General features: G+C 36.3%; 1 protein-coding gene across 3 annotated transcripts in view; it reads left to right on the top strand.

The window, feature by feature from the left end:
• Positions 1-27,732, top strand: part of DNTT (DNA nucleotidylexotransferase) — a 133,006-nt gene that overhangs the window by 93,248 nt on the left and 12,026 nt on the right. For all 3 annotated transcript variants that reach the window (XM_088169170.1, XM_014875349.2, XM_014875346.2), the window contains 3 exons: positions 9,760-9,862; positions 16,649-16,912; positions 18,336-18,419. In XM_088169170.1, the coding sequence (XP_088025296.1) occupies positions 9,760-9,862; positions 16,649-16,912; positions 18,336-18,419 (451 nt within the window). The remainder of the gene's footprint in view (positions 1-9,759; positions 9,863-16,648; positions 16,913-18,335; positions 18,420-27,732) is intronic.

Below are 27,732 nucleotides of genomic sequence, written 5' to 3' on the forward strand. Positions count from 1 at the left end.
CATTTGGCTGAAGGTCCATAGAAGACAATGTATAAACACACCATTGACCATTTCCACAGGACAGGGAAATATTTTCTGGGTTTTGCATAGAATATATTTAACATGTTAAATAATTTAAATAAATAAAACAAACAATTAATTAAATAATTTAAATGCAAAACGTCTAAGAAAGATTTCTAAGATCCGTGAATAGCTCTAAGTGTAGCTACACTGGTCATTTAAGTTCCTCAGTTGAATAACTGTTTTCTGATATTTCCTCTTATTGCATTAAATTAAATATCTGTTATAGCAAAACTTATCATCATGACATGAAAAGGAGTACCCAAGTGTCTTGTACTCTGAGAAATGTCTGAGTTTCTTTTGGGTCATAGAAGATACAGTCAAGCATAGCATGACAAACTTTGGTGTTTGAAAGTGTGTTTAATGAGAAGAGGTGAGTGCCATGCATTACCACCTTTTTTTTGAGGCAATGTAGTCACTGAGGGTGAAATTACGTTTCAAGTAAATTTAAGTGCTCTTGCACAGATTTTTCACTGCTTCTCTTCACTTCAGTGACTTTTTCCCTCAGAACAAAACTTGTAGAAATAACCAGTGATGTGATCCCTTCTGCTGCAGCAGGTAAAGCCCTTTCTCCTGATTTGATACAAGATCTTTTAAGTAATGAATTCTCTGCATTGTTTGGTCTTTCCCTAAAAGATTTCTTGAGCAGAAGCTACTGATGCACAATAGCAGCAATATCCTGCTGAATAAATGAGAAACCAAAAATGCTTGTTTTGTGTATTCTATATTAAAGCTGTATTCCCCTATGCTGTCTAGTAAGGTTTCTGATCCTAAAGGGAAAATATTAGAAACCCAATGCTGCTTCATTGCAGAGTTGGATTAACTTCAAAAATAAATACGTTCTACAGCCGTGGAAAATGGGTTCTGCCTCCAGTGAATTAGAATTACTGTTACACTGGGCAAGATAAATAACATTTTAATGAAGTGTCCACCCTCAAGCAATTTTTCCAGAGAAGATATCTGTGAATCTTTGCCAATACTTGCATCGTTCAGCTGGGTTTATGTTGAATTGCTTGGCTGGGTGAAGAAGCTGCTCTATGCTACCTTTGGCAATTCAAACCTTTGTAGAAGCCTGATTTATAGCTGCCCAGGGGAACAGTTCTCAGTTTTCACTAGGTTTTTATTTCAGAGACAGTGTAACAGAAAGAATTCTATTCTTAAATTAGTGGGGAAAGTAATTCTGCAGACAAAACTATGACAGCAATTTTTTTTACCCACAAATTCCCTCAAAATGAATCAGGGTAGTTCTCATAACTGTATGGTATCTTTTCAGTTAAATATATCATTATTTCAGTTTTAATTTTAATTGTCTTTGCTAGTGGCAAAATTTATTTCAGTTGATTTAATTAGATTATTGCTATTTTAGACATTATTCAGCATCCAATTAAAACATCTTACAGATATTAACTATACCCCAGAAGAGCAGTGTAATGAACAATCAGGGAAGAATTAGCCCTCGAGGGGCAGGAATTCCAGAATTTCCTTTGATATAGAATAAAAACTCTCAGTCAGTTTGGATTTAGAATTCTGGAAATATTGAACTCAAAGTTTTTATCAGCTGGTGCAAACCAAGCTGTAGGGTGACTGAAAGGCTTCCCACGCTGCAACTTTTCATCTCCACATGTGTTTTTTTCTACCTTACCACCTATGTAGCATTAGAAATAAAATAGAATTAATTTTGACAGTGACTGGGAACCACTTGTGTCAAACTGCCTTTAAAGGCAATTAGGATCTAATTCAAATAACTACCAGGAGAGCAGAAATTATCTGAAGAAGCCCAACCCATATCTACCTTCTACAGAGCCCTGAGCAGATTTTGGTTTATTGTTTTCCTCATTACTTCAGGCATGTTACTTTATTTCTACAAAGCAGGTTCTGACTGTGTTGGCATTCACTGGATCAGGGGGGATAACAAATGACTGCACTGTTAAGATGGGGACCAATCTTTTGGTTATTATTTTTAATAGCTATGCTCAAAATTGTCATCTAGTACTTGTCATTAGTTTTTGCATAAAGTAACCTGGTAATCTCTGCAGCTTTGTCTTCCTATTTACTACCCTGTCGTGCACTTGGAGGCTTTTCCAAGTTTTAATTCTGGAATCAGAGTCATCTATGACGCTTAAAACTCCAAACTTAAGGAAGCCTAATATGGCTTCATGTGATAAATAGTAAAGAGGAGCCTTCTGTCTAATTTGATGAACGACAAAATGGCATCTTGCTTTAGGCATCCTAATTGATCTTGTGTCTTTGTCAAGTTTAAGGTGGGGATCAGGCACTGAGAGAACAAATGGAGCTGGTGCTAGAGTTTGGCATATTTGAAAGCCCCTGGTTTATTCTGACTGAATATTCCCTCTTCCCTCTCCCTTGGCTGACAAAGTGGTCACTGCACAGTGCGAGCCAGGCTTGCCAACACTTACATTTTGTATTCTGCTTTCTCCGTGTCAGTGTTTTTGGACTGTTAACTTTGGTTGAGCTGCTTTTGCACTTCAGTGAGCATTTATTTTCTTGCTACCTACTCTATATGTATGTGAACCACCATGGCATTGACACTGTTGAATCTAAATGTTGTTTTGGAAATGTGGAGCTGACCTGAATATTAAGGAAAATTCCTGAGCTAAAGCTGGAAGCGATTTGAAGAACAGCCTATGTGTGGTGTACAGGGCTTAGCTGGTCATTTATGCTGGCAATGGGCTGGTACAGTATTATGCTGCTACTTAGGCTGTTAATGCTCTCTACAGTCAGAATTGATCAGAACCTCTATTTGTCAGAATATGTAACAGAGAGTTTCTGAGGAAATAACTTCAAATAAATGTTCCAGCATTTTTATTGTAATTTGGAAGACGCTTTCTGTCACAAAATAACTTTCTAACTTCTCTTAACTATTACCCAGTTCCTGTTGAAAATGAAACAACCATCTTGCAAACATAATAACTTCCATTTAACAAAGCCTATCAGCATGAAATCAGTGTTTCAGAAACCCTTGCACAGTTCTGACTCTGCTCATTTTCTGTCAGTGTACTAATTATATAAGTAGCAAAGGTTAATGTCTTTCTGAGTCAATAAAACCACTCTTACTCTGGGTCCAGAATTCAGATCTGAGAAAAGGTCAGGGGAAAAATATACTGGAATAATAAACTTGCGATTAAATTCTGAATTCAGTAAATTCTCTATGGGCAAAATATTCAGGGAATTGTACTTATTTGTCTACTTTGTAGATCACTGCATTTCTATTTTATTAAAACGCAGAGCAAATAAAACTTAGTAATTTATATCTGAAGATAGGACACTATGTAACAAGCTTTTGAAAATCTGTATTATCAGAGCCAAGAATTATTCTGTAACTATTTTGCAATTGGTAGAATTCTTCTTCTGTCAAACAGCCAGGATTTTACTTTCTAAGTAATAGTTGTAGCACTGTCACACTCCAGTACTTCAAACTTAAAGAATGTTTTTTTTCTCTTTATAAGGGGTTTATATAAAGAAAATATGTAGTTCTTCATAGTTTGACTGACAGTAACTCAGAATTATTTTAATATCTGGCTGTAAGAAATTGTCTATCCCCTCTTTGACATCTCAGTGAAGACTACTTAATAAGCAAATCCACAGGCATGCAGACTACCTGAGATTTGGAATATAAATGTGTGTTCCTTTTCCTGAAAGGCATATATTGCTTGGAGATAGGTTGTAGAAACAACTTAATCAGGACTGCAGTCATTAGACAGAATTCCTGTGCCACTCCTATATGGTCAAACTCAACTGATATCAAACAATATTTCCATACTGCTGTTACAGTGGGAGTTGCATGAAACCCAGCACAGAGGATACTTCCCTAGAGTAAAAATAAGGCATTGATATCAGAACAGACGGAAAGACATGTTTGCATTATGTGTACATATGTGTGCATGTTCCATTAGAGATGTAGTTCCATGTTTTACTGTGCATTCACACTAAGACTACTAGGAGTCCCCCTCAGGAACATGCATTTTAAGGTGCTTATAAATTATTTGTTTGCCATTTCTAAAATAAGTGATTCTGCTACTTATTCAAGTGTTCTCTTCACTGCTCAAACAAAAGATCATTGTGTTGTATCACAGTATTTTCATTTCTTCAGCTATGTGTAACCTTCTGCAACATTTAGCTCCTTTTCCATTGCCTCACAATCATCACTTCAGCAATTGCATCTGTTCTTAGATGTTTATGCATATTTCTCATCTATATTCAAGAAAATCTTCAAATATCCTCACGCATTTTCAAATCACTTGAGGATGTCTGTCTAGAAGCTGTCCTCCCTCCATTTCCCAAAAGAAGAATACAGAGAAGATGACGCTTAATTTAACATATAATGAATTCCCATATTTCTTTCAACAAATAAAGGGCTTGTCATTTTTTTTATATCAACTTTCAGCATCTTAGCTAGGATCCAGGTTGCAATACGAATGAATTTCAGCTGGATTGCTTTTAATCTGAGCTCTCTGGAAGGAAGAGAGTGCAATCCTCTGATATTCTGTGCAGACTCTCCACATGCTGTCTAGGGCCCACTCCACACAGTACTGGTCTGAGATTACTTTCACTGCCTTTACTGACTTTTTCTATCAAAATACAGTTGCACAATAAAATGCTCAGGAAAGAGATAAGTAAAAAAATCTTTCCAGTTTTATGATGAATATTGTTAGCAATTCCTAATGGACTGATTTTTTTCACTCTTTCCTAATAGCAATCACTCCCCATAACATATTTCAGAGTTATGGGGTTTTTCTTATTCAGTGTATAGGCTGCAAATGTAATGGCTAAAATTTTGATTAGCATCTAACTGTTATCATAAATATATGTTTTAGTAAATACAATCAGTTTCATCAAGGAACAGTAGCCAACACCCAGTATTTGAGAGTTCATGTCTTCCTCTACAATTATTACTTTTCCACAATTTTGACAGGAATAAAAAATTCAGTCACATAGAAGCTTGAAATGCCTATGCCAAATCTGTTTATATTCACCATTATTTGCACCCACTTCACTGTGCTGTATTTTTTGCTGTTAAATGAGTGTATGATTTGAAGATTTTTAATGTAATTAGTTACATGCAATGAATATGCTGAATACCAGGAATCCCATAAAATTTATGCTGCTTTAGTATTTATTATAGTTGATCAGACATTGGAAATAAGCACCTGTTAGTTGTCAGTCTACCAGGTTCTTAAATATATATGCTTGACTTCGTGCAAATGATTAACGTTTCTGATTATCTGTGGCCGTGTTCTCATGTATAAAGTTCAGAATTCTTGTGTAAACACTGAAGGATTTAACACATGAAAGTTCGTTCAACACTTTTAGTTCTATCATGCCAACAAGAATTTTCTCTGATCCAGGAATAGATAGTATTTGCTTAGCAAATGTAGTCATGGCTATGCTGGGACATTTACAACATAAAAAATCCTGGAGCCAAACCAAATATTTCCAAAACAACAAACTCCAAAAAAATTATTTGGAAATTTTCCATCTGTGTTTTTTGAGAGATAGAAATACTAGCTGTCCAGCTTGTCTCCAGTCTGGATTCTGAGACTGCAGAACCAGTGGGACACAGTCATCTCTCATGGTCTTTCAGAGCAGCTATTGAAAATCTTTTTCTTCTGAATATTAAGTGGCATCTTTCACAGAGAGGGTGCTGAAGTGCCCTCCCTAAGATAGTTTTGAGAATCAATTGAATTACACAATATGGCAGCTCTAAGGAAACAGTATTTTAGACTGCTCTGGAAAGCAGGGTAATAAATTGGATTCCTGGTCCAAAATTCCTACTTGCCTTTCCATTTTTATTCCAAAGTCAGGCAAATTGTTATTTAGCTGACAAGGACAGATCTGAGGTAAATCACTTAACTGGAGAACTGTTTTCACACGGAAGTGAAGTAAGAGATTGAGAAGAATTTGCAAAAACTATTATAATCTCACTCTGACTGAAGTGTAAATCTCTGAACTGAGAAAAATATAGTTTGTTAAGCAAAACATCACAGGAACCCATTACCAAATAGCCTAAGTAACCCAAAGATAAATCCAGTATAGTGTTTAAGGTTTTAAAGTCAGAAGTAATTGTTCTCATCCAATAGTGATGTTTTGTGAGTAGTAGGGAAATGTCAGTCCATCTCTCCTCAGCTAAAATAATTTTATCTGAATTGTCGATATGGGTTAGCCATAGTGTACTATTCCAGTATCTCAAAATATTCTGCACACATACAACTATTAAATGGCTAATCATGCAGGTGTTGCCATTGTAGATTAAGACAATATGATTATCCTTTGCTGTACATTCATATCTTTAAGTTTTAGTCATAATGATAGTTATATTTGATGACTTGGAATCTAATAACAGCAAGAAAGATAATTCCAACAACCTTTAAAGGTAGTTAATTGACTGCTAAGAAACATTTACCAGCTTTATACAAGTTTAGTCAGCCAAGAATTGAATACAGTTAATTAATACTGCAGTGTCTTTTATTGTCTTCAGGCTTGAATAAATTATTAGAACAAAGCATAAGCAGCAATTTCCATTCTTTAAGGTGCTGGTTTTCTTACAGCTCCATCCCGTCAAAGATTTGGGTTTAAATTTGAAGAGAAGAAAAAGATGTAAGTGGATCTAAATAGGAAATCGAAAACTTGAATATTTTCCTGTTCAGTGCTTCAGAAACCTGAACTCCCCAACTCTGTTCATGATTACTTTGCTCGTGGGGTACATCTATGCTCCTGCTTCACCAGAGCTTCAGCCATTCCAGATATAAGCAAATAATTTTCCAGATTCTGCTTATGCCCAGGTAGAATGTAGAAACTAGACAGATTATCACTGTCATCCCATCAGAGGTCTAGCAAATAGACAAGTTTTGTGCAATACTAATATGTGTTAAGAAGGTGTATATTATTTTTACTAAAAGGTCATTGCAATTTTTTTATTTTAAAATAAGTACCCACACTTTATATAAAGTCTTTGTGATTAGAGTATGTAAACTGTGGTGTGCCAGAAGCAAATCCCTGCATCTCCCATCTTTCATTGTTGTGCTAAAAACAGGAGCACAGGTGGGTTTATCTCAGGCCACCCTGAGATATTAAATGGGAGATTTGTAGATCCAGAGGGAGTGCAATGTAGCATACTGACTAGGATGCCTTTCTAGTGAGGAAAACTCCTAAGACCCTGCTTCCTGTACCAAGCTCTGATTCTGTGTTTTGTATTTAACAGCCAGTGAATGGCAAATAACTTCCACTTTATGTAACTTTATGAGTACCCATGATTGCATATTTGTGTGAATGCACACACAAATATGCATGTATATGTGAAAAACCTAACTGCTGAAATTATTGGCTACCTTCAGTTTCAATAGACTGATGATCTGAATCCATGTATTCCTTACTGCACCTTCTTGCATGATTTGCAAGCTGTGAGTAATGTATGTTATGCATACTTTTAATTTACTACTTTGTTTTTCTATTTTAAGGAAAATAATATCTTTTTCTAGTCTGAAATAAATTGTTTGGTAAAGGGTACTAGTGGCAATTGGAGTAAATGTCCCAGTAACTGCTTAACAATTTCAGTCAGAAGTTTATCCATTGTGAGTTAGTAAAAAAGGATCTGAAATTTAACTCTGAAAATAAGTAATATCGTGTGCTAATATGAGATTTAAGCTCTCTAGTTTCACAAAAAAAAAAAAAAAAGCCCTTAGAACATTTCAAAAAATACTCTGTCTTGGGAAATAAAAGGCCAGTGAAGCACCTTGGATTTCCTGAGATTTTGTGGCTTGATTGATGAAGGATTTTGTAGATGTTGTTAACCTAAAATATGTACATGTTAAGGAAGCATCTGGAATCAGCTCCCAGTTCCATCAGCTTCCAATTTCTTCCTTTGATTTCTTTTAAAAATAATTTAAAGCAAATATTCTTATGCCACTCTGCATCCATAAGATAGGAATAGTAAATTCCTTCCCTTTGAAAAAATATTTTGAGACATGTTAGTAAAAAGTGCTATGTAAGAGCTTTGCATTATTATTGTAATTTTAGAGATAATGAATGGCATCCTACAAAATAACAAGTGTTACATGGAATACTAAATATTTTCTAACTTCTTGAGTTTGAATTGCTGTTCAGTTTCTAAGCCTAGACTGATGCTTTGTTTGAAACCTCTTTTGAAATCATTTCCACCTGTTTAAGCAATTTTGACTTTGCTGCAGACACAGCACAATAGTTGCATTATAGTGAGTTAGACTGCTTGTCAAATGCAAACTCCTTACAACTTTGTGCTAATGCTGTTCAACTATCCATCAGTTAGATGATTTCCTGTCACACAAATGGCAGTTGACAAGTCTGCCTATCAGTTCTGTTCCTACAAATTTCCAAGTTTAAGAAACTAGATTCAGTTTTAGGCATCATTTTAAGAGAATAAATTATTTAATGATATATTAAAAAATATATATTTTTGGGTCACAGTTTTGTTTTCAGTGCTTGAATAGCAGTTCACAAGTTCTCTGAATGCTTGACACAGTGTTGACTGAAAACCTCCTGAGCTATAACATCATGTGCCCTTGTGAACATTAGCAAGAGCAGACTTTTCCCATAAAAACATGAAAAACCTTTGGAGATGTGATGCACATAAGTGTCACTACTCTAGATTTTGGGTGCTTACTCTACCAACTCCATAAAGGCGAATTAATCTCATTGCAGAAATAGCACTGCTCATTTCTCCTTAGGCTGGACTGCTTGCACTCTGTGAATGTGTACACAGTTCCTGTTGTAGTCCTGAGACAAAAATGAAAACCTTGTATTGGTTCTACAGTACTCAGATGAGCTGCACTGTGAGATAAATTTTTGTGTGTTCTCAAATATTTTATAATTCTAAAGGGAAACATTCCAATAACATGCTCTTGCCTGTTTTCCAATGATAGCTTTGTCTTAATCAGATCTAGATTTAACACCTTTGGAAAGTAGATGGAAGGCAAGCTGAATGCTTAGACTTAAACAGAAAAAAACAAGAGGTTATGACTAACTTTTTCATTAAGAACATTTGCAATTAAATTTTGTGCAAATTCATTTAATTATGAAATCCATAGTGTATGTAATGAACAAGCTTTAGTCACATTAAGGATGGACCGTCCTCAAAAAAAAAAATCAATCCTGATCTCTGTAAAAGTATTCTTATATTTAAATGAAATGCTAAATAGTCAAAGGATTTATATCTGCTTTTAAAAGAAACAATAAAAATGTTCATAGTCACAGCCCTGTACATTAAAATGTCCATCAAAAGCAAAGAAGAATATTTTAATCTGTGGTAGTTTGACTGGCAAGTTTGTCTGCTGTTACTGCACTGGATTCATAATATGTAACATGGTATTTTGATTATACTTTTTTTTGAAATCCAAAGATGACTGAAATCTTCCTTTCTGGGACTTAAGGAGAAGAGAGAGATTTGACACCAGCAAATAGATCTGTAGTTTCTAGTTGAAAAATTGAAGACATAGATAAAAAAGTAGTAATTTTTATTTTATAAAGAACACTAATAGACCCCATAATAGAAATAAATGGTTCCATTTTGATTACGTGTTAAGCAGTATTGCTATCACTTTATTCTGCAAACTTTTTTTGTAATGCACCAAAAATACTCTCTAAAAACAGAGCAAAATTCAACAGGAACTTAACTCTTTTAATGTACTTGTTATTTATTCCTTCTAGGGGTAAGAATATTGGACATGACATAGATTTTTTGATCACCAATCCAGGACCAAGAGAAGATGATGAACTTCTGCATAAAGTTATTGACTTATGGAAAAAGCAGGTATGAACTAAAGAACACTTTCCCAAAAGAGACATGTTCTAACTCCATTGAATTAAGCCTATATACTGCTTAAAGAATGTCATACTCCTTTTTACAGCTGACTGCAAGATTTTGGAGCAGGATATTGCTCTATTTGGATACTAACCATGATCTAGGTGCATCCTCTAGCCCTGAATGCTAAAGTTGAAGGTTACATCAGAAGTGCACGCACATTCTGTAATATCTTACCCTAAGAATATGCAGCTAGTCAGAGGTGAGAAATCAAGCTAGGCAGAGTTGTTTGAGTATCAGAGAAAATTGTTCTTATAGTTTGAAAAAAACATCTCTTGGTTTAATTTCTTCTTAAGGTGGGAGTAGGTTTTCCCAGGGAAGCTCCTCCAGGGGGATCCAGCTTTAAGCATAGTGGATTTGGGTGACCTCATGGTGTGAGGTGAGCAAGTCTGAAAGCTAAGGCACCAAACCTCTGGAATTCTGACTTCCTTTCAGTCCATTAATTATCAATTTTCCCACCTTCCATTGAAATACTGAACAATTGACATAGTTTTCCATGATGTCTGTGTTTGGAAGAATGCACACATTTTGGAAGGTCCCTTCCAACCCAAGCTGCTAGACAGTTGTGTCATTTCATAGAGGAATTGCTCATCTAAGGGATGGATTTTTGGTTGTTTTGTTGTGGTTGGTTTCGTGTTTTTTTTTTTTTTTTTTTTTTTTTTTTTTTTTTTTTTTTTTTTTTGTTTTGTTTTGTTTTGTTTTGTTTGTCTGTCTGTTTGTTTGTTTTTTCTATTCAGCTCTTCAGTTTCCAGCAGTTTTCAAGTTGGAAGAGTCTCAGTTATAACAGGTGCAGGTAGCTAAAGTATTCCTGGGTCAGCAAAATATAGTACGTTGGGAAAAATAAACTTTTGTTTTTCTTCTACTTTTCTAGCCAGCTGAGATAATTTTCAACATTTACTGCCAGCACTGTTCAGAGAAATGGAGCACATTTCAACAAGTAAAAGGCCAGCACACTGAGGTGAATCAAGTGCCTCACTGTTAAGTCAAGTCAGCTTTCAGTGCAGACAGGCTGCAGAGAATGCTTTTGAATTGATTCTTGAGCTGCATATCTAATTAGCATACAATGGGTTATATGTTAATGGGTAACACATGAAAGATTCAAAACATCCAACCACACAAAAGCTTCTGTGACTGTATGAAGTTATCTGTTTCATGGTGGTCAAAATCTTTCAGTTGGCTTTAGTGGAAGGGCCTCAAACTTGTTTTGTCCCTGGTAAAATGCAACATTAGCTGAATTTCTCCTCTTCTGGTTGATTTTTGGTCTTTGAAGTGTTAAGAGACTATTATAAATTTTTTAGATTTTTCTCATTACTCTATGGAATTGGTATGTGTTGGAGTAGATTGATAGCAGATACTATTTAGGCTACTCAAAAGTAATGAAGTCAAGGCAATTAATGGGTGCTGAGGAAATATTCTATTTTTATCATTTTATTATTAATGTATAGGTCCTTTCACAGTTATTATATTCTCTTTACTATGAGAAAAGTTGCCTTTCTTCTTAGAAGGTGTCTTTTACCTTTCTTAAACACACTTGAATCTCTAGGAATCCATGTATGGGTCCTCCCAAAATCACATTCATTATAATAGAGCAGAAGGAAAAGTGACAACAGACCAAGGCTAGAGCCTGCCCTGAGTGCAGCCTTTCATTCCTACTTTTCCACTTACATTACTGAGAAAAATGGCTGTGATCTGAGAAGTCTGACAAGTACTGAAGTTTTTCAGTTCACTTTGAGCTGCTTTCATTAAAAGGAATTGAAAGGAAAGAAATTGAAAACGAATTGTTCTTACTGATTTCCTTGTTAAGGGAGCTGTTTGGCAGATAGGAATACGGGAGGGGAATATGGGAAGTCAAGGGTGGGGAACAGCTTGATAAAAAGATTAGGATTCCTCTAGAAATCCCAGCATGAAGAACATGTCAGAAGCATAATGGCCATAGAAACCAAACCCAAAGAAGCTCAGTATAGTTTAAAGCTATGGAAAATTATTTCTTGTGTTCTGTTTGTCCTCCAGATTTTTCATGGCATTTGTAATATACAGGCTTTTACTGTGGCATTTGTAATATACAGGCTTTTACTGGCACGACTGAAAAATAAACTGCCAGCAAAATCAAAATGAGAAAAAGGAGAGGATTTATAGACCTCTTGCCTTTTTATTACCTTTGATTTCTAAGGAAGAGGGGAGGACAGAAAAAAACCCCAAATAAAGCACTTTGAAACTTTTTTGCAGTAGTCTGCTTCACAGCTTGCCACTTTCATGCTACTGCTTCTAAGCCCAAATTAATCGATGTACATCATGGAGGTCATGATGTTGACTTCCTTTTGGCAGCTCTGAGTGAAGGATTCCACAATGTTTAACTTCTAAATTATGGACCACAGCTTTAAATAGTTTAAAGGGCCTTTTTCTTATGTGAAAAGTTTAGTGTTACAAGATCCTTCCGTTGAAAGCTGCTGAAAATGAAGTGGCTAAATCAGCAGCATCAAGCTCTTTGATGCAGCATCACCAGGGATAAACAGGCTGAGGAAAAGAGAACACAAACTCTTCAAAGTAGAGTAGCAAAATGGAAAAGCTGTGATGCAGTACACAGGTTATGGTCTTAATGGTTCCAAAAGGCTTCATAAAGAAAGGAAGAAATTACTTCTGTGGGTTAGAGCTTGAAAGTCTGTGGGCAAACAGGCTGAGCCATCTGTGTCGATGTAGCTTCATTCACTTACTGTGAAAAAAATGCTTTCATTTTTTGCTGAAAACCTATACAGCTATATTTAGCACTGTTCTTGTTATATACATGCTTTCAACAATGGAAGTGATACTGTTACTACAGGCACTCCTGCACTCTTCAGTTTTTCCCTTTGTGTAAATATAATGTTGCATTTTTCTTCTGGCTTTAGGAAAATGAGTGATGGAGAAGCCTGCTTGTGCTTACCTATTTTTATATATTACTGGTCTTATTTAAACTCTAGTATTCACCTTTGGTGAGGTGATCAGGAAGGGGAAGGGGACATCCTCTTAATGTCCCATTAAAGAGGATGGTGAGGAGCAAGTAATACTTCTTTTGCTGGAGACAGATTTTTAGAAACAGGGTTCGCAGGAAAGCCACACATTCATTATTAAGTGACAGCTGGATTTTGCCAGCAACAAAACCTGTTTCGAAGACAATACACAGAAATGATTAAGAAGCCAGAGGAAAGAATGTTTTGTTTCAGATGAAAGAGTGCATAAGGATGCAGAGCTCCTTTTTCTCAGCTTTTTTCACTATGCATTATGAATTTTTTTTTTGTTTCATTCTGACTCAGACAAGGAAATTCTTACCTAAAATAAGCTGTTGCAAGGTGGTTAGAGAGAGCCCTGAACATGAGAGATCTTGGCTTAAATATCTTTAGAGAGAGTGTAGGGCTAAATCTGATTATCCTGCTTGTGAGGTTACTGTATAGAGTAGGCAGAAGTGTTCAATTTTCTGCTGTGTTCTAAGTGAAGGTCCAGGCAATAGAGGCATTTAAGATGTGTGATCTTTCTGGGGTGTATTGTACAGCTGTATGTGGGTGAATAGGTACAGGTAAGTCCCTGTCTGTCTCTTTATCTTGCTCAGCAGAGCAAATGCTCATGGCATAGAGAGGTGAACACCTTCATTCATGGATGCCAGTGCTGATCTGTCCATTGCTGTCAAAGCCAGGCTGCTCCAGACATGCTCAGAAATAGATCATTCCAACACACAGGGAACTTCAAGATGAAAAAGGGACCAAGGCAGCTGCATGATTATGCAGCAGCTGCTCAGTTTTGCATTGCTGACCAAACCTTTTATGCCATTTTCTAATGATTTCTTATCCTAAAAGGCCTGACTTCTCCCAGGTATCAGTTCCTTTAGCTCTTCCACTTTATAGAATTCCATCTGTCTCATCTAGGTTGAGATTTTTCCAAATTAACTACATGTACTGATAGGATGCTACATCCTATTTTGGATTAGATATAGGAATTTCACTGAAAAAAAAGAAAGAAATCCAGTTTCACTTTATAAATTACCTCAGAAGGAAATTTAGAGCAACAACACATACATTTCAGAAGAACGTATTGGATTACATTTTTAGATGATAGAAAATGATCTTTTAACAGAATTAATACAGCCAGCAACAATTATGAATAATGAGAGCATGTTACACTAAGTATAGAATTCCATTTAATTAAAAATGACTGAGAATGCTAGTGACCATATTTGATTGATTTTTCAGTGATTGATTTAATATTTTTCTAAGAAGTCATACTTTTCCTCAGTTTGCACATGGATTTACTCCAATATCAATGCTATTGATGTGCCAGCACTCAGCATATTTAAGTAAAAGCGTGCAGTCATTCTAAAAATGGAAAATTGTTGAGAGTCTTAACATAAATGTCCTAAAAAATACATTTAGTTTTGATGGTGTTGTAAATTTGAGAAATTAAAATGCCCACACTTTAAAACTTGATTGTGTAAACAAGACCTACAGCACTTTATGGTGTAGAGATCAATCTGGAATGTGCAAAGAACTGCAGATTCCCTGACACAGAGTAATGAGAAGGCTGCAGCTCTGCAGTGGCCAGAACTTCACACAATCTTCATAGCTGACTGCCCCTTCAGGCAATGCATTTTCCAAATGTACCTAAATGCCATTTCACCTTTACTTTATGGGATGATGGTGATGTCCACTATCTAATTATGCTAGGCTAATTGGAAATACTCTTCCAATGCACCTGACCTAGTCTTTGGTCTTATTTAATGGTGATACCCTAACTTCTGGTATATACTATGTAGTGTCCCAAATCTCCAAGAGAAAGAAGAAATGAAGCAAAAGATGAGAAAGTACTGCTAAGTAGCTAACAGATTTTTATAGAAAATGGGAAGAATATTGGTGCTTAGTCAAAGCATGAAGTCATCAATTAATGGTCAATGATTGATATTAAAAATATTTTTATTTGCATTAAAAGCAACAAAATTAACCTGAAGGGAGCATAGTTCCATCAAAAAAAGAGCAGGAAAATAAGCATTTATACATTAACATTCAACAGCTGTTTTGAGTCTATATTTGGAAAGAGCAGCGTCAGTGCCTTGTGACATTGGGGTAAAATTAAGAAAAAATTGCTCTTTTAAAGATAGATGTTACAGAGCACCTGCTAAATTTAAGCATTTTCAAATCAGCAGTTAGAAACTAGTAATCCAAGAGAAGAAGCTACATAAGGAGTTTTCTCATATCAGTTTATAATAAATCTTCATAATCAGGAAAAAGTCCAAACAAGTGAAAGAATGCCAATTCAAATAAAATAGTTATCATTAAAAAGGCTGGTTCATTGACCCATTGAAAAGCCTGTAACTGATTTCCAGTAAAATAATGGGATTGTTAATTTGTATCATCAACAAGAAGCTGGAGGGTAAAAAAAATGTAATAATACCTACCAGTGTCTCTTCATGAAAATCTTAAGTGTTTTTGTTATGCTTTTTATGGGGGGCTAGAATTATAGCTCTGAGTGATAAAAGTAATTTTATTACCGCAAAGTATTCTCTAAGGCATTTAAGATACTGTCATCTAAAGTTACCACACCTACATTAAATAAAAGAAATAATCAAAATCTGTTTTTTAATACTGAGGTATTCTTCCAAAAATCAGTTCATTTTTACCTGGCACATTAAGTGGTCTCTGGACACCTTTTGTCCTGGTTTTGGCCCAGATCAGAGGGAAGGTGGCCAAACCCTAATGTTATTCAACACCACTTTCTATCATTGCCAGGGATGGGGGAAAGGGACTTTGTCTCTTCCTAGAAGGATGTTCCTTCCAATGGGAGAACGTGGTAGCTGAAATGGTCTGGTATTTTACATGTAAATCATTTCTTTGTCTTATACCTTTTGTTATAATATTGCTGCTGTTGCTGTTTGTTTTCTAACCTCATTGCTGTTTCCAGGAAATTGTTTTTATCTCAGCCCATGATCTTTGCCTTTTGTGTTTTCAGTTGGGATGGGGGAGGGGGAAGCCAGAGGAGTGGTTTTAGCTGGGCTACTAAATGGGAGAATAACATTCCTAAATTACAACACCATTGTAGTTAAAACCTGGCAGCCATCAAATAAAAACACTTCTAGACACTCTGATGAACATTGCTATTTGAAAAAGCTCCTAGTCCAGAGGAAGGAGAACATGTAAACATTTGAGTGATTTCAAAGCAATAAAAAAGAAATAAAAAAGTGATCCAAGAACCTAAAGAAATGGGAAATCCCTCTGAGCAAAAGACACGGGCAGGGATCTCCCATCTCTCTGGAGACTCCAGACCTTGTCTCAAGGAAATCTCATGCAATGGTTGCAGTCCAAATGGAATCTTCCACTTTGGAATCTATCACCAAGACTGTGCTCTGGGCTAATACGTTTTTTCTAGATGTCTGATACATGGAAACACATTAATCCTTACTCAGAAATTTCTGTTGACATTAACAAGAAAAAGGCTTAGGAGAAAAGGAGGGAGGGGAAGAATTGCAAATACTATATCTTTAGTACAGGGCAGAACCTCAGTACTGTCAGATATCTACCAGTGCAAATTTCCCTCAAATATTTTTCCAAAATCTGAAGCTGTTTCATGCCTCTCCTTAGCCCAGATTTGGCCTGGCACAGTTCCTTGTTTACTGGAATTACATTTCACATGAATTTCTAAGACAGCTGTCTAGAAACTCTGGAATGACAGTAAAACCAGTTCAGCAATTCAATGTGAACAATATCTTCTCTTTAGGGCTTACTCCTTTATTGTGATATCATGGAATCAACATTTGTTAAGGAACAGCTGCCAAGCAGAAAAGTTGATGCCATGGATAATTTTCAGAAGTGTTTTGCAATTTTAAAATTATATCAGCCAAGAGTAGACAACAGCACTTGCAACACGTCAAAAAAATTGGAAATGGCAGAAGTCAAAGACTGGAAGGCAATCCGTGTGGATCTGGTCATAACCCCCTTTGAGCAATATGCATATGCTCTGTTAGGCTGGACAGGCTCCAGGGTAAGTAACCACAACAGTACATGCTTTCTTAGCATTGCAAACACATTTTTTGTTGTTGCAGGACTATTCAGAGTTCATGGATTAAAAAAAAAATATTCCTGATGTCCACACATCGCATTTCATGCTGTCATCCACCCCTGATCATGGGTTTGGGCTGATGAATTCATCACTAACATGTATGGATATCTCTCTAGGAGAGTTAAAATTATTTTTCTCGAAGCTTAGTGTTTAGGTTTATGAACTGGAGAGCTAGGTTTATTTGGTCAGTTGTGTTGTCTTTTTACATCATGATACTGTTAACAAATTTAAGTGGTTATTGAGTAGAGAGATGATTTGGAAAGTGTCACATAATTTTATAGGAAATGAAACATTTGAGGAAGAGATGTTCTGAATTGGAACTTAATTTGTTTTGTAGGAAATTGAAAACGGTTTGACATTTTTCTTTTTGGATTAGATCAAATGTTTTGTTTTAGTTGCATTTTAATTGACTTAAGTTGTAAAAAAACGGAAAAAAATTAAAATGAGACAGTTTTGAATTAGAATAAAATATATTTTAATTCATGTTTTAATAAGAGAGCTTGAAATGATAGCTACTTGCACAATAGACACTAGTTAGCTGGCATAATATAAAACAGTACCCTATTTTCAAAATAAAAAATTTGAATGCAAATGCAAAACTCAAATGATTAATCTCTCTCTAGACAGAATTATTTTTAAAATCAGTTCTACATGCTTGCCTTCTGATGTTCATTTTTAGGGGGTGTTTACATGGTACAATGGAGAGCTTCTGAGCCAGCTCTGAATTATCTTTTTGATGTGCTGGAAGCAGTGCTGGTGCCTTGCCACTCTCCTGCTCAGGTTAATTGGAAGCAGGATGGTTTAGACCGGGCAAAATGTTGAAATTGATATGTTCTCCTGCTGAGCTTATGAGTTACTTCAGTCACTTTTTTGAGATAACAAAATGTATTTATTTGGACTTTGGATTAAGTTCTGCAGACTTTGGGTCCTTTCTTATCCTGGGAGTGTTTGGCAACTTAAAAGCCCTTCTCAACTCTGTAGAGAGGTGTCTACACTGAAAACACACAGTGTGAGTCCCTTTGGATGAGTAGGCAATGACTTCATTTTTCTCTGCCTCACTGAGCTCCTACTCCCTGTTGAGCTAATTCACCTGCAGACTGTGGGAGCCCATCACAGGTTTACTTTCTTGTACAGTGCCCAACTACTCTCAGAATAAACTGACTGAAATGATGGGCAACTCCCTATCAAAACATTTCCTTTCAGATGATTGATTTTATCAGGCTATATTCCTTTAATAGAGGTAATTTTTACTCCTTAGTTTATTATTTGGTTTGGTGCTAGAAGGTACAAAGGATAACAATTTTGGTTTGTGCATACATTTGATATTTGTGCATATCTTTGACAGCAATTCGGACGTGATTTGCGGAGGTATGCTGCACATGAAAGGAAGATGATACTGGATAACCATGCATTATATGACAGGAGAAAGGTACTGTTTATTCTCAGAGATAAAGCTAATGTGTTTTTATTTCCAAGTGTGCATTTCTAGTTAATTTTTTATATTCAAGTATATAGAATCTTTTAGCTTGATTATCCGTTTGGTGGTTCAACATTTCCACCTTCACATGATTTAGTTTCACTGGAACAGCCTGATTAAATCTGAACAAGTAAGTCTGGAAAAAAAATTTTTTTTTTTTTTTTTTTTGCAATTGTGAGGTAGTTCTTGAAATGTAACAAGAAACGTGAATTAAACATTTGTGTTTGAAAGGAACTGTGCAGCCTTCACAAAACAGAGAACAACCCACCTGAGTATTTGAAAGAGGTACTTCACTGTCCCATTTCAGGAGAGATAATTTCAGTGTCCCCAGCACACTTTCAACTTATATTGCTCTGACATTGCAATGGAAGAGGGGATATTGAGTGGTAAGTTAGAAGGCTTGAGGAAGTTTTTGCAGGGTATGACACTAAGTAGGGATTAGGGATCATCCTGCTTTTAAAGCCCTGCATTCAGAAATTTGTGTGGAATTCTGTTTAGTCAGGCTTGGCAACCTGGGGAGTAATTGGTATAACTTCTGGTATAAAGGCTCTTGGCTGCAGTTATACTGATCTCTGCATTTATCTGGCTTAATGTCTGTCTTTGTATTAGGCCATTTAAATAATAAGCAAAAATCAATACTGAAGATGCTTATTGATGTCATTATAGGGAGAGGCAAAAGTACCACGTCAAGATTTTACATTAATCTTTCCTGTATATTCCTTGTAGAATGGAGACTGCTTTAATCACCCCTACTTACATGCAATGTCTCATTGCTTCTTTCTAAGATTCAGGAGTGCATCTTAGAAGCCATCACTCCGTTTCAGCTGTCTCCATTGTGCTCTTCAGGTCCAGATTCTGCTATAGCATCCTCAGTTCACATGGAAACCTGGGGAAATTATGGGGCTAATTATCCATTTAGTCAGATATCCTGTCGCCAGCAATTGTCAATACTAGGTGCTTCAGAAGAAAACATGAAATCAATAGTGGATAAATATGCTACCGTGTCTAAAGAGGATGTTTCTTCACAAACCCAGGGATGATATCAGTGTATTTCTGCCTGTCTTTGAAGGTATTCAAAATATAAACTCTTTTCCTCAAGATAACATGGTTGATGTTATTATCTGCATGTTAATATGTGCTCTGTTCCATAGCTTTTTGGATGTAACAGAAAATGGCACCAGGGAAAACCAAAGAATTTGAGGAATGCCAGTGTTACTTTTTGTGTGCAGCAAAATTTGCCTGCTTGGTGTACAAGTATGTATCATTATATCTGCTGCTTTCACTCAGAACTCTGAGGTTTTCAGGGATGCAAAATGGACACTGTTCTATCATGAACAATATCAATCAGTATTATTTTTTCTTGATTATGTTTAGGCTTTATAAAGACATACTATTAAAATCTTTCTGGGAAAAAAAAGTGAGTTTCCATGTGTTTTTGACTGGATTAACCAGGATGATTCAGAGATAAATGATGAGTTTATCTTCACAGTATTCTCTGGGAAGAAAGATGTTCTTGTCATCTCAAATTTTCAAGTAAAGAGCAGAGGCAATGAAAGATTTAAGGTCTTAAGCATCCATTGATTTCAAGGGCTCTGCATTTGCAGTGTCCAGCCTTAAGTTTCTTCAGTTGAGTATCTGCCTTGGAAATTTGAAAAATACAGAGAAATATACCCATGTTGTGGTTCCCCAAACCATCAGCTGTAACTTAATCTCCAGACTGTCTACATGTCTGAGCCTCAACTTACATTTCCTCAATTCTTCAGTTGTGCTGCCCAAAACTGAAGAAATGCAGCTAAAGAGAGGGCTGAGAAGCAAAACTCAGAAAATTTTCCTTATAATAAGGGAGGAGTTCTTGACAAAGGTAAAGAAGAAAAACCAGCAAACTAAAAACCAAACTGAATGAAAACCAAAACACTCAGACCAAATCTTCAGGGAAAATTTCAACTGTCTTGACCATAAAGTCCTTAATTATGATTTCCGTGTATCAAATGAGGCACAGGGATAGGGTCAGCTGTCTCTTTAGGGAGGGACTTTGCTTTCAAATATCTGTCACTACCTCCTTTGCCCCCAAATATCTAGGTCTGCCATTTCTCATTTAATCCCAAACACAGTTAGTTTGCTTCCAAATTTGGGTTTTTTTGCTGTAAACTGCAGATGCACTGCGGATTTCAAACACAAGAAGTTGTGTTAATATGTTGACACAGCAGAATAGTGTTCTTGTTTCTGCTGCAGTCTCAGAAATAGCTAAATTACATTAGCTGACTTTTTCCACAAAGAATGAAACTTCTAAGGCAGATATGCAGTAAGAAAAATTTCAGACCAGGCAGCACTGAATTTATAATCTGCTTAACATGGTCTCTTTTTTCAAGTAGTGTTATTCTAACAAGAAGCAGGGAGATGACTCTCTGGCAAGTATACTAAAATTTATAATTTAAATAAATAAATAAATATTTTAAATAAATTTAAATAAATAAATGTGTTAAATTCAAATATATTTTTAAATTATTTTTAATTTTACCATTTTGTATTAAGTTTTTCCTACAAATGACAGTTTGAACAAAAACCTTCCATACTGCCACCCAGTGTGTAATAAGATCAGAAAAGTGCAGAATACAGCAATGGTATCTGTCTGTGAAATTTGATGGCCCATAGTGGAAGAGGTGAACTTAGCGGAAAATTGTGTGGCTGCCAAGGTTGATTCATTTTTAGGGTCATCAGAGCAGTAAGCTTAAAATAAGTGATAAAAATAATTTGTAATTTTACACAAGGGAACATATGCCTAAATTGTAAAATGTTTAGGGTGGTTGTGTTGGTTATTTTTTACATTAAACTATGAAAAGCAAAGAATCTACTTTATTGAAGGCCAAGTGCTTTTCTTTTAAAATTATTTGACTTGTAGGGGACAATAAAAACATGGGTATTTTATCTATACTGTCTCATAAAATTGGATTGGAACATGAACATTTGTATTTCATAAGTATATTTCTCTTTGTGAGTGGAAATCTTTCTTAAAGCTAAAAAACATTAGGAAGCAGATATCCCTTGTGCAAGCTGCTCAAGATCCCTCAACACAACCTTAATTGAGGTTAATTAGGCACCATATGTGAAAGCTGAAACACATATTTTCCATATTTCTCCCCTTGTCTGCTGAAGAGAGGTTATCTTATGGTGCTGGCTCTGTCCAGGCAACAGCTCTAACACTCACTGGGATATCGACTGGGGTACAATTTGGGAGCTGGACCAAAGCCTTTTTGCTTCATTCTTTTTCTTTCATTTGTCTGTGCATACGTACAGCAGAAGGGATAGGAAGATCAGGAAGAGCCAAACTATTTCTTGATCCTGCAGAAGACCAAGTCCTTTCCTTAAAAATACACTTGCCTGTCATAATTTAAAAATTTTCAAGTCATTATAAGAAGTTAATAAACCATGCTATAGCAAATACTATTTGCTCTTACTTAATTTCTGTTTGGTGGAATGTAACTGTACTTGTGAGAGAATATAATTCATTACAAAAGAAAACAATTTCCTGATTTGCTCTACATTTCAATATATAATTCAGCATACTTTATTCTTCTATATTAATATTTATCAGCCCCTTGGCACAGATGGTTGCACTGTGGCCCACTGCTTGAAACATGATGCATGTCACAGAATCCCAGATTCCAGCGTTCAAAGGGTTGCAGCAGGAGAGAGTCCTGCTTACTTTAATGTATTTCCAAAGGGATTCTGCCAGGAATCGGGAGCATTAACACAGCAGTTAGGAATCAATTACATAGCTTTGCAGATGGGAACAAAAGGAAGAGAAATTTTCTCCAGGGACTCGTTACAAAGTTACACTGTGAAATTATTCCTCAGCCTTGATTTTTTTTTCTTTCTAGTGCGAGTCTCATTTTTCATGTATTTGTTGGTTTTGAAAGACAGTGTGCAATTACAAAACTAATGATTTTTTCAGTTCTGTAGTAAGGGCATTTTGTAGTTCTTCTTTTAATAGAAAAACTGTGACAAAAAAATTGAAAATTTCCTACCAATTATCCATCAGCCTCTTTTACATAAAAAGGTGAGTGTATGTCCAAATCAGTGTGTCTGTAGAACTGTGTGCTAAAGGTATGAAAATCAGCACTTGTATGTACCAAGCTGAGTATGTAGTTCCTGTGATTTACAGCAGCTGGAGATTAAACCTTACTAAGATCTCCACTCTTACAGAATGGAGTTCATTGATCAGCCACAAGGAAGAAAGAGAAATTGTACATCCCCCATGTCTTATGATATTATTGCTGCTACAAATGGCATGACATTTTTACGAATGGACAAATAAAATTCTCGTCGTAAAACTTTCCCTATTCATGAACAAACAATATTCTCTCTCTAAGAAAAAGAAAAAAAATAATTTTTCTGTGTGAAGCATAAGTCAGGTCAGCTGAACAGCTTCCCTAGAAAAATCAAGGTCCTTAGTTTGTAAACCAAGACATCAGCAGTTGTTTTGATACTCCTCTGTGTTGGATTAGGAGGCAATTATCCCCTAACCCACAATAAAAAATGTTTGAGTAAAATGTGCATTGTCTCTGGGCTAGCAGTAAGCATACTAGGGCATTGTTGGCAAGTTTTGACAATATCCTGACAGCTTTTTACCTGGGGGAAATAGAGATCTAGTGGATCTAACTAAAGAAGATATAGCTTCAAAACCTGTTTTGTTTCTAAATACCTGTCTTTTAGATTAGTAATTACCATATGTTTATAGGAAAACACAAGAAATGTGTGATTTACTTTCTCCTAATGTTTGATTATCCTGAAAGTGATTTTTAAAGTGGCTGGCAAACCACAGGATTTCTATTCTTAAAGGAACTGTCCTTGTGGCATGAATGCCCTTTTTCCATATCAGCAACCCAGAAAAAGATTCAGGAACTACAGAGGTTGTTGGTGGCTTTACCAACTCTGGTGCTGTTAGCTGGATTAGAATATCTTTTCATGCAGAGTGGCCCTGTGGAGAGTGTCTGAAGCTGGACTCTCTGCTACTGGATTTTTGCACTGGCTGGTTCAATGCCAAGCTTGCAGGCAGCCAAAGGGTCACGTACCAGGTCAGAGGTGTGACATCAGAGAGCACAGTCAAACAACTTCCAGGCTGTCATGTTCCCTGTTCTCTGAATCTTTTCTGATCCCTCTTATAATCCTAATTTGGCTTGTGAAAAGGCAGCACAAGAGGTAATTGTGACATTTTGCACGAAGTGATGATTGTATGAGCTTAAGTGTCTACACGTCATTGTAATAGAGGCTAAGGAAGGAGGATGGTCCCGAGGTTTGACTTTCAGCTTGCAACTCGTGTCACTCTGTAGCCAAATTTTCTCTGTAGTTGTAAGCAGGTCATTTAGCCTTCCTTGTAGTAAAGCCAGGAAGTACCTCCCAGCAGCAACACCTAGTTCTCATGATGGAAACCTGCAGTAATTGTAAGTACTTAACCACTGAAGAAAAACTATTTCAGTTTCATGAAGAATTTTGATCACCTCGTGTTTTGTCTTTATAACTAGAAGAGAGAACAAAGGTTTAATGGAGAATTTTGATTATTCAAAATTTGATTGGTCTCTTGGATGGAAAGTCAAGATGTTGGCACTTTCTGCTAAAGGAATTTCTCTCTGAATCTCGGCTTTGGAAAAATCCATGGATCAGACTGTTCCAAACCTCCAAAGCTCAGACAGCTCTTGGGGCTGCAAACTCTGAGGCATTTGCTTGGCTTGCTGCTCCAGGCCCATGGAGCCAATGAGCTCTGGAGACCCTGGCTCTGAAGTACTTAAAATAACTTATTTGAACTCAGGCTCTCAGTAGCCTGTCAGGCAGACTATTGAGAAGATGTGCAAGTGGCAGGAGCTCGAATAGGCTTCAATTTTTTTAAGTGCCTGGTAAACTAGATTCTGTTGGATTGTGACTTTTTCAGGGAAATATTTTGATAATTACATCATTTTTATGGAACACCCAGGATGAGTGAGTAGGAAAATTCCAAAGTGAAATTGATTAGTGTTTTGCTGATTAGATCTGTTCAAAAGTCGATGAGATTATTTTTGTGTGACTATACATGTGTTAGGTAGAAATACTGTTCCCTAGAACTCTCTGTTCTCTGGAAATCCTGGGAAGTTGCATTCTAGTGATTCTCAGCCAGCCAAATCCATATATCATCTTTCTTAGTATAGCTTGCTGTGAGGATATTCCAAACTTTAAGTACAGAAGATGCTTCTGAAAAATTTGCTGTTCTCTGCAAAACCCAGCCCTACCACTTATATTGTGGATGAATATGACTTTTTAAAATGCAGGATTTATCAGCTTTTTTCGTTATTGCTTCCTGACTAAACTTCCTTATTTGAATTAATTAAAAATTAGCACAATTTCCAAATATTTCAGAATCCATAGGAAAATAAACATATTTTTGTTTTTACATTTTGGTAATTATTTGGAAACTATTCCTTGGAGTTACAAAAAAGAGTGAGGTTTAAGACTTCCTCACTGTATGTCATACACTTTCAGCTGCAGTGGGGGTTCCCTATTGCTCTTTCCTGTCCTTCAGAGTATATTTATTTTTCTTGTCTGCAGCTACTCAGAAACAGGAACTAGCATCAGTTCTGTGCTAGAAATTCTGAGTGATATGTTTCTTCAAATTGCTGTCTTTTGGGCATGGAAGGGAGCATGGGAGAATTGAGCTGAATGAGCAGTGGGATGGGGTGGGCTGGATGCCTTAAACTGCTGCAGGTGCTTTTCTCTATTCCTGTTTCTTGTCAGGAGATTTCTAAGCATGGCACATGGGACAGTTTCATGGCTGCATTGTGGCCATGCAGAAAGTATCTCTGTCCTGCATTTTATACACCATTCACCAGCAAACCAGGTGTGAGACTGGAGGATTGAATTTGTCTTGTAAATTCTTATTTATAACTTCAATAAACCCATATATTTTCACAATATTCCAGAAAATCCCTTTCAAGTCCAATTATTACTTTATGCAGTTCATGGCAGCAAAATGAAGTGATGTAAATAATTAGCATTTTAAAAATGCTTTTTTTTTGGTGAAAGAATAGATTGAGTTCTTAGGGTAAAATGGATTAATTGAATTATTAGCATATGAATGTTCTTGCACTGACATTGTAGGTTGATTTTTTTTGTAGGAGAAGGATCATGAGCTCAGTGTTATTTTGAAGAGTCATTGAGGCAGAAAGTAGTTATTAATTTTATGTCCTATGTAAATTTAAGATGGGAAATAGGTCCCTTAATGTTTTCCATTAGAGAAATATTGAAAAAAATATGACATATACAGATGACTGATTGATGATTGATGACAATTTTGCATTTAAAAAAACCTTGTGTGAATTTGAATGGCATGAAATGTTATTTAGTTGTTGAATAACAAGAGAGGTGGTTTATATAACTGTTCTGAATAACAAACTCAAAAGATGCTCTGAAACCTTCATAATGGGACCCAGCTTTGCAAGGCATTCAGTGCTTTGCAGTTACACTGAATATAGTAAGATTCTGTGATCCCAGTTTTTTTAAGAGAAAATTTACTTTTCCTTGGGAAACCATAAAAAGCATGAAAGGGGAAATTTATCCTGGGATTTCTTTCACACTCTGAAGCTCACATGCACTCAGTTGTCACCATCAGTATTGCACAGTCTTTTACCCCTTGCCTACAGAGTGAATTCCTGTCTACAAAATACCTGACTGACTCTCCAGGCAGGGCTTGTCCTGCCTGCCTTAGCATATATCTGTAAAGCCAAATGAAGGTGTGATTATAGCCCCAGTAAATGACTATTTTATGACAGTAATGCTCTGGTGAGCTGGCTTCAGAATGTCTGAGTTCTGCTGCTGCTCATCTTTTGGCCAAGTAGCTGCTTCACAGACAACCTCTGTGTTTGCAGCAGGCAGCCCATCAGCCATGCCTGGCAACATCCTTGAGCTTCTAGCCTCCCTCATAATATTCAAATTTTTTCTGGCTGAGTCTGCATCTGTGTTGTGACCTTTATTTTGAAACATGGCTTACCTGACAGTGACCATGCTGGGGCAAAAAGTCGTGTTCATATGTTCCTGTGGTGGCTTGGCTCAGAGGACAGAAGCTGCTCTGAGGAAGCAGACTCCTTGCAGGTGGCTGGGCGGTTACCTGCGCTGCCAGAACTTTGTAAATATGTCTCGTCATAAAAAGCCAGCTTTGTTTTTCAAGCATGTATTCTTTCCTTTCACTGCCCAACACATTACTTCTCAAAAACCTGTATCACCAGGAAGAGCTGTCCATGATTTTATGACCTCATTTTATTACATAAAATTGCGTAATATTCGAAGTGTTTAATTGCATAGTAGTAGTTTGAGTCTCTAATCTACTTTTTGGTATCATCTGAGAAAATCTACTCCTCACTACCTTTCATTGAAAAAAGATGCTTGCAGAAGTTTACTTGCACAGTTAAAGAGATATTTTTTATGGTTCTGTAAAAACTGGAAGTTATAGTCTTATTTGGCAGATGCTGCTCTAAAATTATAAAGTTATAATGGTGATATAATCAGCCTTGAGAACATCTTGATGAATTAAACATGCTGCAGCTGCAAAGTTTGCTTTAGACATCTGCAACAATGACTGGATTAAAGCTACAGTAAACATAAAGATCCAAAATTTGTAATATTGATTTCCACTGTGCTCTCTACAACTACGTGAAAGGAAGTTGTAGCCATGTGAGGCTTGGCCTCTTCTCCCGGGCAAAAGTGACAGGACAAGAGGACACAGTCTCAAGCTACACCAGACAAGGTTTAGATTGGACATCAGGAAGAATTTCTTCACAGAAAGGTGGACTGGGCATTGGAATGAGCTGCAGAGGGATGTGATGGAGTCACCATCCCTGGAGGTGTTTTGGAGAAAGATTGGATGTGACACTCAGTGCCATGGTCTGGTTGACAAGGTGGTGTTGGGTCATAGATTGTACCTGATGGTCTCAGAGATATTTTCTAACCTAATCGATTCTGTGATTCTGAAATTACTACAATTAAACACTGAGTCATTGTAAACAGATGCAGATACTTTCATTTATGTTTCAATTCTTCTCACTCTCACTCAGGAAAGTGGAAATTGCATATGTGATTTGGGTGATTTTTTCTTTTTGTACCTGGTCGATTTTTAAAAATTAAGAATTAAAATAATCTACTTTTCTTACCTCTTGGCAAGTTAAAAAATGATTATGTATTTTCTTACAAAGCGTGCTTCTCAGTGTTCTCTTAGCATTTTTAGTGTTTCTCATACAGCATATGA

This window comes from Sturnus vulgaris, chromosome 8, assembly GCF_052056855.1.
Source record: "Sturnus vulgaris isolate bStuVul1 chromosome 8, bStuVul1.hap1, whole genome shotgun sequence".
Taxonomy (NCBI): Eukaryota; Metazoa; Chordata; class Aves; order Passeriformes; family Sturnidae; genus Sturnus; species Sturnus vulgaris.